The sequence below is a fragment of the Thamnophis sirtalis genome, unplaced genomic scaffold (genome assembly GCF_051295495.1).
Source record: "Thamnophis sirtalis isolate CommonGarterSnake01/CBP01778 unplaced genomic scaffold, rThaSir2_p1.2 scaffold_3, whole genome shotgun sequence".
NCBI lineage: Eukaryota > Metazoa > Chordata > Lepidosauria > Squamata > Natricidae > Thamnophis > Thamnophis sirtalis.
The window spans coordinates 16,524,807-16,537,386 of record NW_028261383.1 but is presented as its reverse complement, the minus strand read 5'-3'; the positions used below and the strand labels follow the sequence as shown (position 1 = coordinate 16,537,386).

At 44.0% G+C, this 12,580-nt stretch overlaps 1 protein-coding gene across 2 annotated transcripts; it reads left to right on the top strand.

The window, feature by feature from the left end:
* The first annotated feature begins 2,558 nt into the window (after positions 1-2,558).
* On the top strand, positions 2,559-12,094 carry LOC148047287 (zinc finger MYM-type protein 1-like). Of its 2 annotated transcripts, none has more exons than XM_087711418.1 (6): positions 2,559-2,653; positions 3,295-3,478; positions 5,499-5,628; positions 6,456-6,734; positions 8,943-11,079; positions 11,716-12,094. In XM_087711418.1, exons 3-5 carry the CDS (start codon positions 5,595-5,597, stop codon positions 11,075-11,077), a joined length of 2,448 nt encoding a protein of 815 aa, XP_087567544.1. In that variant the 5' UTR covers positions 2,559-2,653; positions 3,295-3,478; positions 5,499-5,594; the 3' UTR covers positions 11,078-11,079; positions 11,716-12,094. The 2 variants fall into 2 exon arrangements, with proteins under 2 accessions (XP_087567544.1, XP_087567545.1); XM_087711419.1 differs by lacking the exon at positions 2,559-2,653 and adding an exon at positions 2,704-3,126.
* The last annotated feature ends 486 nt before the right edge of the window (positions 12,095-12,580 follow it).

Sequence of the window (12,580 nt, the reverse complement as noted above, 5' to 3'; positions counted from 1 at the left end):
CCACAAAGGTTAAGGCGAGCGAATGCGCCGTTTTAAAGCGGCAAGGGTTTGTAATGCCACGCCTCCTCTGGAGAGCCAGCTATGACGTTCGCCCTCCAGTCAACCAATCGGGAAGCGCCTGACGTTTACCTTCCTTTTGCAGAGAGCGCCCCCTGGAGGATTCTGCGCAATGTAACAGGCACCCTCCAAGGGCGGGAAGGAGGAGAGCACCTTGAGGGGAGGGGGACGGCAGGGATGATGGGCGGCAGAGTAGCAGTAAAGCGACTTCTAATTGGTTGTCTGTCAGAGAAAAGCAGCGGCGCCTCCTGAGGGAGGGAAATTTTTCCTCTCAGGAAAATAGATATTTCTGTAGGTTTTTATTTCTTTAGTTCAATATAAAGAGCTGCCCTTCTCAAATTCTCAGCTCTGGGTGCCTAAGAATACTTGAAAAGACCAGATGGCAGCTTCTGACAAAAAGAAATAATGCTGAAGAAAAAGAAATATAGAAGGAAAACCAGTTCCAAATTAAAGAAAAACTCAAGCTGGTGAATGTTGCAGACATTTTACCTCACAGCAAGGCTCCTTGACGGAGAAAAATGAAGAGGGGAAAATAGCTTCTCATCTGTGAAAACTGGAGAAAAAGTGGAATTGCAAAATGAAGAAAGTCAAATCATTACCTCGTTAGACTACTGCTTGAACCTCTTGCAAAGTTGCAATTTGCCCATACTCTATGGTGGAGATTTTCAGCCCCATCACAAACTGCCTGGCCGGTCCCATATTTCAGACAGAGAAAGAGAGTCATCCCAGAGCAGTTCCTTCACCCAGGTGCGCTGCGGACCACCAAAGGTTTCTCACGGACCACCAGTAATCCATGGACACCGGTTGCACGGACTCAGTGGTGGGTTTCAAATTTTTTTAGACTTGTGGACTTCAACTCCCAGAATTCCACAGCCAGGCATGCTCAGTTCCGATTTAAAGCAACAGCATTTGTTTTTCTCCTTTGCGAAAAAGTTTCCTTCGTTCCTTTTCTTCTCCCTCCCCCTCCTTCCTCCCTCTCTCCCTCCCTCCCCCTCTCTCAAACAGACACAAACACAGAAATTGGATTGGATATATTTTCCAATGGCTTGAAAGCAGCTCCTCTGCCACACACACCCCCACGTTGCTTTTTCAAACTTGTAATCAATGAAGCTGGGCTTATATAGTTTTATCCAGCTGTGTGTGTGTGTGTGTTTGAAAAGGCAATGTGGCTCTGCCTGCAATCAAACTACACTTGGGGAGGGATCTAAACTTGAGGATGAAGTTTGAATTCCTCCCCCCCCCCTGCCGACCCACATGTACCTTTTCCAGATGTTTCAGAGAGCATTACAACTCTGCTCTTGCCTGTCATCATGAAAAGAAAAAAAATGTAAAAGGAAAAAAGCAAGAGCTGAGGTCAGGCTGAGCTAGTTGCTGCCAGAGTCACCATGGATGACGTGCCTCACCTACGTGAGGATTTTTGAGGCTTTTAACCCTTGCTTAGCTCTGCCCAAGTGATCATAAAACACCTAAAGTCAGACTAGATGAGGCATGTCCTTCTCCTGCCTCCTCCTGTAGAGGGTGCTTTTTTAGAGGCTTTTTTAAACAGTTAAGCAGAGTCATCCACGGTAACTCTGGCAGCAACTAGCTCAGCCTGACCTCAGCTCTTGCCTTTTTCCTTTTACATTTTTTTTCCTTTTCATGATGACAGTGGTGAGGCTCTGCCTCCCCTGACTGCACATTCCTGGTCAAAACATCAAAAGACGACTAGCTTGACTTTGCTGCATTGGCAACTGCATTGCACACAACATCCACCAGGGGGCACTCTTGGCCAAGGGAATATCAGATGCTTCTGGTTGCCTTAAATTCTACAGAGGCCTTTAGTTTTCTATTTGTTTCCCTATGAGGTAAATCCCCTGCTCAGCTCTTGAATAGATTTTTGTTCATTTTCCCCCTCACAGACTTGATATTTATGTTCATTTGTTACTATTTGACTTCATTTTGCAATTCCACTTTTTCTCATGTCACAGAGGAAAAAGCTATTTTCCCCTCGTAAGGTAAAAAAAAGTTGTGAGGTAAAAAAACATCCACCAGCTTGAGTTTTTCTTTAATTTGGAACTGGTTTTCCTTCCATATTTCTTTTTTCTTCAGCATTATTTCCTTTGTCAGAAACTGCCATCTGGTCTTTTCAGTTATTCCTGGGCCCCCAGAAGTGAGAATTGGAAAAGAGCAGCTGTGTATATTGAACTAGAGAACTAAAAACCTATAGAAATATCTATTTTTCTGACAGGAAAAATTTCCCTCCCTCACGGAGGCGCCGCTGCTTCTCTCTGACAGTCACTGAGAAGTCCTTTTGCTGCTACTCTCATGCCCATCATCCCTGCCCTAAGCCTCCCCTCAAGGTGCGCTTCTTCCCGCCCTTGCAGGGTCCCTGTCACGTTGCGCAGAATCCTCCAGGGAGCGTTCTCCGCAAAAGGAGGGTAAACGTCAGGCGCTTTCCGATTGGTCGACTGTAGGGCGAACGTCATAGCTGGCTTTCCAAAGGAGGCGTGGCATCACAAACTCTTGCCGCTCTAGGAGGACGCAATCGCTCGTCTTAACCTTTGTGGCGGGGAGGCTGCGGGAGAGTCTGGCGGGGGGAGATCCCGACGTACCCCGGGTGAGGGGGGTTGCTTTTCCCGTGCAAAGGGAGGCGGAGGAGGGGGAGAGAGACCCGCGGCCGACCCCCCTTCGGCTTCAACCCTCGGTCCCATGCTCTCCAGCCGCCCTCTCCATGCAGGGGGAAGCGGAGCTTCGGAGGAGCAGGAAAGGGACCGGGGACACCCAGGAATGCCGCGGGGATCCGGGAGTCCCTTCCCGCCCCGTTTCCGCGGAAGAGCACGAGTTGTGGAGGGAGGAGAGGATGGTCGGCCTTGCGGAGGCCCAGCAGGAGGGAAGTCCAACGAGGCAAGATTGTGTGAACCTGCCAGCTGTCAGAGGGAGACTGGGCTCTCCAAAGGCCACTCTGAAGAAGGGAAAGGGAGCATCCTCAACCAGGGTCAGATAACAGATTAACAGAGTTGGGGTGATTTCCTGGCATTTCATTTGACATGAACTGAAGTGTTTCAGTTTTTAAAAAGGAAGGCCTTTCTTGTAAGTAAAAATATAAAATACTCCAGTTTAACACACTCACACGATTCATTGCAAAGCAACCCCTATGCCAGCTCTGAAAAATACTTCCTTCCATCGGATGGGTGTTATTGTTCAGTGGTTAAATCCATATTTTCTAATTCTTGAAATATATGTTCTTTTCCATCACAGATACACGAAGTGGAAGCCATTTGTATGTCTTCACATACAGTCAAAGTATCTCCGCTAAAGTGAACTGAAGTCACTCCTGTGGGAACAGAAACCATCCTCTGGATGAAAAGGCTTTTTGAGATCTAAAACATTTCTTGGAGTTACTCTGGAGACAGAGACAGAATGGAGACACAACTTTTAGCAAGTGAGGCAACTGAAAAAGACCCTTCTGCTGTTCAGGATGGAAGCTGTGGGGAGATCTGGGCAAGAACTGGGCAGGAGATCCTGAAGGAGGAAACCACCATCCATTCAGAAATTCAGCCCAGTCAACTCTATGCATTTTCTAGGCAATGGCTGAAAAAGGAAAATCACACCAACCCCATCTAGGACTAGAGATGATGCAGAGGGGCACACTCTATCTTACCCGGGTTTTGTTGAAGTCTGTTGTTCCCCATCCAAACCCCCAACAGCCTCCAGGCACAACAAGAGGATGTCCAATGCCTCACTCGCTTCAGCAGCATGGAGATACAGTGGGGCGAAAAAGTATTTAGTCAGCCAGCAATTGTGTAAGTTCTCCCACTTAAAAAGATGAGAGAGGCCTGTAATTGACATCATAGGTAGACCTCAACTATGAGAGACGAAATGAGAAAACAAATCCAGACGATCACATTGTCTGATTTGGAAAGAATTTTTTTGCAAATTAAGTGGGAGAACTTGCACAATTGGTGGCTGACTAAATACTTTTTTGCCCCACTGTATATAGCTGGGTATTGTCAGCGTATGGGTGATACCTTGTCCCGTGTTGATGGATGATTTTCCCAGCAGTTTCATGTAAAAACAAGTGGAGAGAGCATCAAGCCCTGAGGGGCTTGATGTTCTCTCCATCCCATACCATAGGAGCCATAATCTTCCTAAAGACATCGATTAGGAATGGCCTTGGAGGAAGAAGGGAAATCAGCACAAAACTGTCCTACCCACCCTCAGTTCCATATGTTGGCCCAAAAGCATGCCCAGTGGTATTGAACAGTGCTCAGAGGGTGAGAAAAGCAGGGATGGATTCACCACCTTCATCCTACTCTTGCCGGAGATCATCCATGACTGCAATCAATACGGTTTCAGTCTCATATCTGGGCCTAAAACCAGACTGAAAAGGTTTAGAGCAGTTGTTCTCAAACTGTGGGTCGGGACCACTTTGGGGGTCGAACGACCCTTTCACAGGGGTTGCCTAAGACCATCGAAAACACATATTTTCGATGGTCTTAGGAACCGAGACACAAATTTTATGGTTGGGCGTCACCACAACATGAGAAATTGTATTAAATTTGCGGCATTGGGAAGGTGGAAAACCACTGGTTTAGAGGATCCATCCTTCAAGGTGCTCATGGTGGGATCTAGCAATTACTTCTTGAGTAGAGGGCCTAGCAGGGCCTCTTTAAAAGGAGCAGGAACACTTGAGAAGGATGACACTATGATTGTTTGGACACACCCACATATCACCTCCTATGGGGCCTTTCCCAGCCAATATTATAATTCCTTGGTAAGACCACACTTGGAATACTGAGCCAGCAGTGTGCAGCAGCTGCCAAAAAAGCCAACACAGATCTAGGCTATGTAAACAGAGGGATAGAATCAAGATGGCATGGTTAATTCCACTTAATAATGCCTTGGTACGGCCACACTTGGAATACTGCATTCAGTTTTGGTCAACACGATGTAGAAAAGATGTGGAGACTCTAAAAAGAGAGCTGAGAAGAGCAACAAAGATGATTAGGGGACTGGAGGCTAAAACATGAAGAACGGTTGCAGAACTGGATATGTCTAGTTTAATAGAAAAAAGGACTAGGATAGCAGTGTTCCAATATCTCAGGGGTTGGCACAAAGTAGAGGAAGTCAAACTATTCTCCAAAGCACCTGAGGGTAGAACAAGAAAGAAGAAATGGTAGGGAAACAGCTAAAAGATAGATGACGGATCAATCAATATGCAGTGGGTTAATATCACTGGATGGCACTGAAAGTCCTGAAGAATAAATGAAGTTGACAAACATGGCTAAAATATTTCTTCAGGCAAAGGTTTTTGGCTTCATAAATTTTTTCAGCTAACCTCAGAATCCTACCAAACACAGCCATGTAAGTTAATGCATATCTTTGACTTGGGAATTTGTGAATGATGGAGCAGATCTTGCAAATTGTCCTAGTCTTGTTCTGTTCCTTTTCCCCATATTCAGGAAGGGTCCGTGTCCTATGAGGAAGTCGCTGTGTATTTCTCAGAGGAGGAGTGGTCTCAGCTGGATCCTGACCAAAAAGCGCTGTATTGGGAAGTCATGCGGGAAAATCATAGGAACGTTGCCGCTCTTGGTAAGGATTTGCTACCCTGCAGTCAGATTGCTTAGGAAGTCATTCTGTAGTCAGATGCCATCAGTTGCGCTGCGGGGCAATCGTGCGGTTCCCCAAGGTTGTGCACCTTGTAGAAAAATGCAAGGCAGCCTGTTTGAGTGGAAGCGGTGGTCTTAGAGCTCTGGTTGATTCCCAGAAACCTACCCAAGGCCAGTCTTGGCTCTACTGCTAAGGGCCACTGTTCATGGTGGTCTGGATGGGGGAAAGATAGAGAATTGTTTATCTTTTGTTTCATGTCTGTGTGTGATGCCAGCTAAGTTAAGCGTCTTTTAAACGTTTGACATGCCGAGTCCAAATTTTTTGCCCTCTCTGGGCTAAATAGTGCCATTTTCCAATTGCAAACATGTTTTTGAGACTTAATAGAAGAACTCTTGGTTTCCTCTTGCGCCATATTGAAGGGCAAAGTTCCAGAAACAAATTATTACTAAAATTTGATAAAAGCAATTTAAAATGGAATTGGAATAAAATATGATTTAAAATGAAATTGGAATAGAATACAATAATTAAGATAGAGATAAAATATGATAAAATTATATATTATTGTCACCCCTGCAATTTACTCCAATCAGTCCCACATATGTAGATCTCAATTGAACCATTTTGCTTAAGTACTGTGCTGTGTTAAATATTATTTAGAAATTTTCATTTCTGTGCCATGCCACTGTAAGCGTGCAAACATGTAACATATTGGAATTTGACCAGAATTTAGAGGGAAATTCATAGTACTTCCTATAGTTTGATCCTTACCATAACTTTGATGTCATTTTCATTTTTCCATTTTTTTCAAGGCGATGATGGGCAGGAGAATAAAGATTCCTATGAACCATTACAAGGGATAACTGGTGAAGAGAGAATGGAGACATCTGCAGTTGGAATAGAAGTAGAAAGATGTGAGAAAAACCAGCCTGACAATTGGAATCAGGAAAGCTCCTCTTCCATTGATGCTCCAGTGCAAGACTTTGTGGTCCAACAAGGGAAAATAAAGGAATATTTTGGGGAAAGTGTGAAGCAAATCAAAGACCAATTAGATGCAAATGGAAACTATCCATACCAAACTAATGGAGAAGGTAATATATTCACAGACAATGGAAAAGATTACAACTGGACATTCACTCTTTCTCATGGAAATAGGTCCCCTCGCGGCAGAGCTCAGGCAGGCGAAAGAAAGTGCTTTAGTCAGTGGGGTGTTGTGGGAGAGGAGAGAATGCTCAGGCATTCTTTCCTCTCCCGCGACACCCCACTGACTAAAGCACTTTCTTTCGCCCGCTTGTGCTCGCGGCAGAGCTCAAGTGGGCGAAAGAAAGTCCTTCACTGACTAAAGCAATTTCTTTCGCCCGCCTGAGCTTAAAGCGCTGAGCTCTGCCACGGGCGAAAGAAAGTGCTTTAGTCACTGGGGTGTCCTCTCCTCCAACACCCCACTTTCTTTCACCCGCCTAAGCTCTGCCGCGGGCGAAAGAAAGTACTTTAGGCTCAGGCGGGCGAAAGAAAGTGCTTTAGTCAGTGGGGTGTCGGGGGAGAGGAGAGAATGCCTGAGCTCTGCCACCGAAAGTGCTTTCCCTTGCGAGCTTTCCCCCGTGATCCGGTCCAAGCTGCAAATGATCAATTGGCGGCTGCGGCGCAGATCGGGCGCTTCTTGGTGGGCTGGAAGGCGAAGGGAAAAAAAGTCTTTTGCCATGCCAGGAAACGTCATGGCAAAAGAAGCAGCTGGTGAAGTTTCCGGGAGAGAGCCCAGGAGGAAAGGTGCACGAGGAGAGGAGAGGAATCTAAGGCGAAAAGAGCACGTGGCTCTCCCCGACAAGCTTCCTCGCCCCTCGCTGCTTTTCTCCGGTTGCTGCCTTTTGTTGGAAGTTGCCCCGCCCTCCCCCCCGGTCTGCTGGAGCATGGATGCAAATTGGCAATAGCACTTTTTATTATCCGAGGTGGGCTAATAATAGAATCCAGTCATTTCTCCTGAGCTAAGGTCACACTTATTCCCTTTTAACCACCTGAGGTTCCTTTGGTAACAGATAACCACCTGAGGAACCACCTGAGGTTCCTTTGGTAACACTCAAGCTCCAGGAGGAACATATTTATTGTTCATTGTTTTCTAATTTCTACCCACCCCTACCTGCCATTGAGGGCTTTAACTTTAAGCATACTGCTGCTGAGGGTTACATTGGGGGAAAGAGTAGGAATTCCTCCTCCCCCCTTGCCTTTCATCTCTCCTCCTCCTTCCTCCATTCCGAATTAAATATGCAGAAAACTTCACCTGAAGCAACTTTTGCAGGTTAACATAAATATGTCTGTTAGAAATGTTCCCTATTCAATGGCTTATGCAAACATCCAGTGCAGGCAACATATATTAAATTAATTATTAATATTTAACTTGCCTTAAATACATTCCAAAACTTCTACCCAGGGTTGTAGGGGACGTTTTCAATAGCGTATGCCATTCCCTGCTAAACTTTATTACTGATAGCTGTTCATTTCCAAGTAGAACTGAAGTAGAATATTAATTGTCGCCATTTTCTATGCAATTGCAAAGAGATCAAAGATGTCACAGTCCTCCCTTCATGATGATCATTTGTCGTGTTTCAATAGGAGGCAGGTAGTCCTGAACCTATGACCACAAATGAACCTAAAATTTTATTTTGCACAGTAAGACAGTTAAGTGAATTTTGCCCCACTCTACGACTTTTCTTGTTGCAGTTGTTAAGTGAATCACTGCAGGTGTTAAATTACTAACACGGTTGTTAAGTGAATCTGGCTTCCTCCATTGACTTTGCTTGTCTACTGTCAGAAGGTTGCAAAGTGTCAGATGGTCGCACAAAGTGATCACGTGACTCCAGGACCCTGCAACCATCATAAATATGAACCAGTCACCAAGCATCTGAATTTTGATCATGTGACCATGGGGATGCTGCAATGGTCATAAGTGAAAAACTGTCTTAAGTCATTTTTTCAGTGGTGTAACTTTGAATAGTCACTAAATGAACAGTTGTAAGTTGAGGACTACCTGTATGCTTTTGAAGTACTGAAATGTCTTTGTTATATTTTGTAAATGTAAAATGTTTCTCTTCCTCCACATCTTGGGTAATGCCGGCACAATTGTGGAATCTTTGTGTTACCTGCAGTCGCCTTGTGATTCCACCAGGGAAAGTACTGAATTTTTGAAGATCCATATGGATCTCCATCCATGCAGACAATGCCAGAAACTAAACTCTTGGTGATTCTGTATGAGAGTTAAAAAGTCAAGTGCAGTCATTCATTTTTTCTTCCCTATCTTTTTCACTCAGAAATGGAGGATTACATTTCTAAACTAAAAAAGTTTTCTAAACTGGACTATCAATCAAAGAAGGAGGTAATAATTAAAGGAAGACCAACGCCGGAGCTAAAGGGCCTGCTTCAGAGGAATAGACAGATTACCCGCTGTTTCCAAACGGAGTGGTACACACGAAAAGGCTGGCTGTGTGGATGTTCAGTAAGAAACCGCCTTTTCTGCTTTCCCTGCCTTCTTTTCTCAACTTGCGGCAATGTCTGGACTCAGATGGGATATTGTGACCTGAAGAATTTGCAAAGAAGCCTCATCAAACATGAGCAGTCGACCACCCACATACATAGTCAGATCTCGCTAAAAACGTTCAGCGTGCCCAGGATAGACATAGCTTTAGATGAACAACGCAGACTCAACATCAACATCCACAATGCTAAGGTAAAGGAAAACCGAGAGATTTTAAAAGATCTCATCGATGTCACCTGCTTCCTCGCCAAACAACAGCTGGCATTTCATGGAAATGATGAAAGTACAGACTCTACCAATCGTGGAAACTTTATTGAACTCTTACATGCTTTTGCTGAGAAAGATGACAGGCTAGCTAAACATTTGAAAACATCCACTGTATTTTCCGACTTGTCAAACAGAATACAGAATGATTTAATTGAAGCAGTCAGTGATGTCATTAGAAATGACATTAAAAAAGAGATCAGTGCAACTCCATTTGTTGCTGTAGAAGTAGACGAGACCACAGATGTCACAAACCAAGCTCGGATTTCTGTCATACTACGATATGTGGCTATGGCTGATGCCAAAGGTGAGGTGAAGGAGGCGTTTTTGGGATTTGATGATTTGAGTGAGGACATACGGGCTCCCGCAATTGCTGAGTATATCCTGAGAGTGTTGGAGAAGTATGACTGTGTTGGAAAGCTTGTAGCTCAGACCTATGATGGGGCCGCTGTAATGGCATCAGAACTTAATGGCGTGCAAGCTAAAATAAAAGAAAAAGTGCCTGAAGCCATGTTCACACACTGTTATGCACATAAGCTGAACTTGGTGCTTTTGCATTCAGCAAAGTGCATGCCAGAGTGTCGCACATTTTTTAAAACAGCTGAGGGGCTAGCGTCATTTTTCAGGAAGTCCGCAAAGCGCACTCACTCGCTGGATGATGTTGTTAAGCGCCGTTTACCCAGAGCAGCGCCCACAAGATGGAATTCTACCTCTAGGCTGGTGCAGACAATAAGCATGCACCAAAATGATCTACGCACGTTATTTCATGTCATTCTAGAAAATCCTGACAACTGGGACAATGACACACTAATGATGGCAGTAGGATATGATCAGTGGCTGTCAAAACCGTCAACATGTTTTCTCCTTATGGCATACGAGGACATTTTCAATGAAACGGACACACTTTTTAGAGTACTGCAAAACCAAGTGATGGACATCGAATATTGTCTTGCATGTATCCGCGACACCTTTACAGCTCTTGAACACATGAAACTCGAGTTCAACAGTTTATATGACCGATTTGAGAAGAAATGCAGCTCACTTGGCCTGACAGGGACTGGATGTAGAGAGTCAGTTATATCTGAACAAAAACAAATGTTTTGTAACATTTTGGAGAACATAAGCCATCAAATGCAGGCTAGGTTTGATCATTTTGGTGAGTTGACTTTCCTTGGTTTGGTGGATTGCGCAAAATTTAGTGAAATGTCCCGACGTTTTGATGACACGAAACTGCAGAGCCTTTCAAAATATGCCAGATTTTTTGACTTTGTAAAACTGAAGGCGGATCTCGTTGGTCTATACAGCTCACCAGTGATCAGGGATACATGTAAATCTCCTGCACAACTTCTTAGCTTTTTGGCCCAGAAAGATCTCATTCAGACTGTTCCTCAGGCCACAAAGTTGCTCCAGCTTGTGCTCACTGTTCCAGCTATGACAGTATCGGTGGAGCGGTCATTCTCAGCACTGAAGAGACTAAAAACATACAGTCGGAACAAGACTAATCAAGGACAACATTGTTCCCTGGCCGTGATCGCCATTGAGACAGAGAGACTTTTAAAATTAAAAGAAGATAAGGAAAAATTCTACCAGCAAGTCATAGATGCTTTTGTTCAGAAGGAGCGGCGGATAGACTTCATTTATAAGTAATGGTAAGACCCATAATAACTTCCTTTTTTTCAATTAAATGTGCTTTTTTGTATGCTACAGTATGTGTAAAGAATGCTGATATGAGACCTTAAACATAACCCTTTAACTGCTGCCAATCAAATATTGGATAAGATAATTTGTAGGATTTTAATGTTTGTAAATCTGATTGTGATAACATCAATGCCTCACCACTGCACGTCATTGGTTGAGAGTGAATAGAAGTATTCCTGAGTTTTTTCTTTGCGGCTATATGATTTTGGCAAGAGAAAATGAATAGCAAAGAGAAGGTAGTTTGAATAGAAAAAAAAGGATTTGTTTCAAAATTGTTTTAGCTCTTACAGATCTCTGCTGAAATGAACTGACTCTAATAAATGTTAGGCTATCTCCTACTACCTCCTTGGACTATTGCTTAAGTGAGAACTAAGTCTGGATGAGATTTGAATATGTATGATTAATTGTAGAGAAAGAGAGATTTTCTAGATATTTCCAAAGTTTCTCTAGCTTATGAATATAGAAATTGTAATTTCTATACCATGTCATCATAAGCATGCAAACGTCAAATATGTTGGAATGTCACAAAAATTCATATGACTTCCTACACTTTGATGTTTTTCACTAGCCATTTTTTTCCTCTGAAGGTAATAATGCGCAGGAGAATCAAGATTCCTGTGAACTGTTCCAAGTGATCAATGCTGGAGATAGAATGGAGAAGTCTGCAGTTCAAAAGGCAGTAGAAAGACACGAAAGAAACCAGTTAAATAACAGGAACCAGGAAAGCTCAACAATAGACAACAACAATAGTTCATGGGAAGCAAGGTAATCTGAACAGGTGGTGGCCAAAGATTACGGGAGACACCAGTGAGACACCAGAACACCTAATTGGACACTGTGACCTGCGACAATAAGGGAGTGAATTGTCTATCCTTTAGTTATACTGAAAGCACAGGAAATCGTTAGACCTGGTTTTATTTTCATCCATGTCAAAATGATGTACTCAATAAAAGTTATTTGAGAAAGTTGAAAGTCTCGGAGTGCTGAATTGGTTGGGTTCATTTGTCTGAACCTTGTCAGGTGCCACTTACCATCAAGTTGTCTTGTTCTCGCTGTCATACAGGATTGGTCCCATCTTGGCAGGAGTCAAGAGTTTCCTTCTTACTGAATGGAGGGGTGAACTCTATGACTTGTTGTCCCATGTGAGTTCTCTCTCTTGTCTTTGGTGGAGTCCTCTTTTTATTTGACTGGATCTGGGGGGGAGGATGGTCGTTGGTCATGGTACTGACCGCTTGACTGCTTTATGCTCCTCTTTCCTGCAGTGAAAGCAACCACCCATGCTCTGGTGGGGTCTCCCCCTTTAGTTGGGAGTGCACACCCTTTCCTCTTCCTAACTTTGCTCAGCTGAAGGCCGGGACCAACCCTCTGGTATCCTGTGCTTGTGGAATTCCACTAGGTTGATCTCTACTTTAGTAGCTATGTGGTACCATACCTGCAGCTTGCAGGCAGTTC

Bases quoted from the DNA above. Each gene is read 5' to 3' on its own strand.
- LOC148047287 (XM_087711418.1), top strand. From the start codon at position 5,595: ATGCGGGAAAATCATAGGAACGTTGCCGCTCTTG. The intron at 5,629-6,455 runs GTAAGGATTTGC...ATTTTTTTCAAG, and splicing joins TAGGAACGTTGCCGCTCTTG to GCGATGATGGGCAGGAGAAT. The intron at 6,735-8,942 runs GTAATATATTCA...TTTTTCACTCAG, and splicing joins ATACCAAACTAATGGAGAAG to AAATGGAGGATTACATTTCT.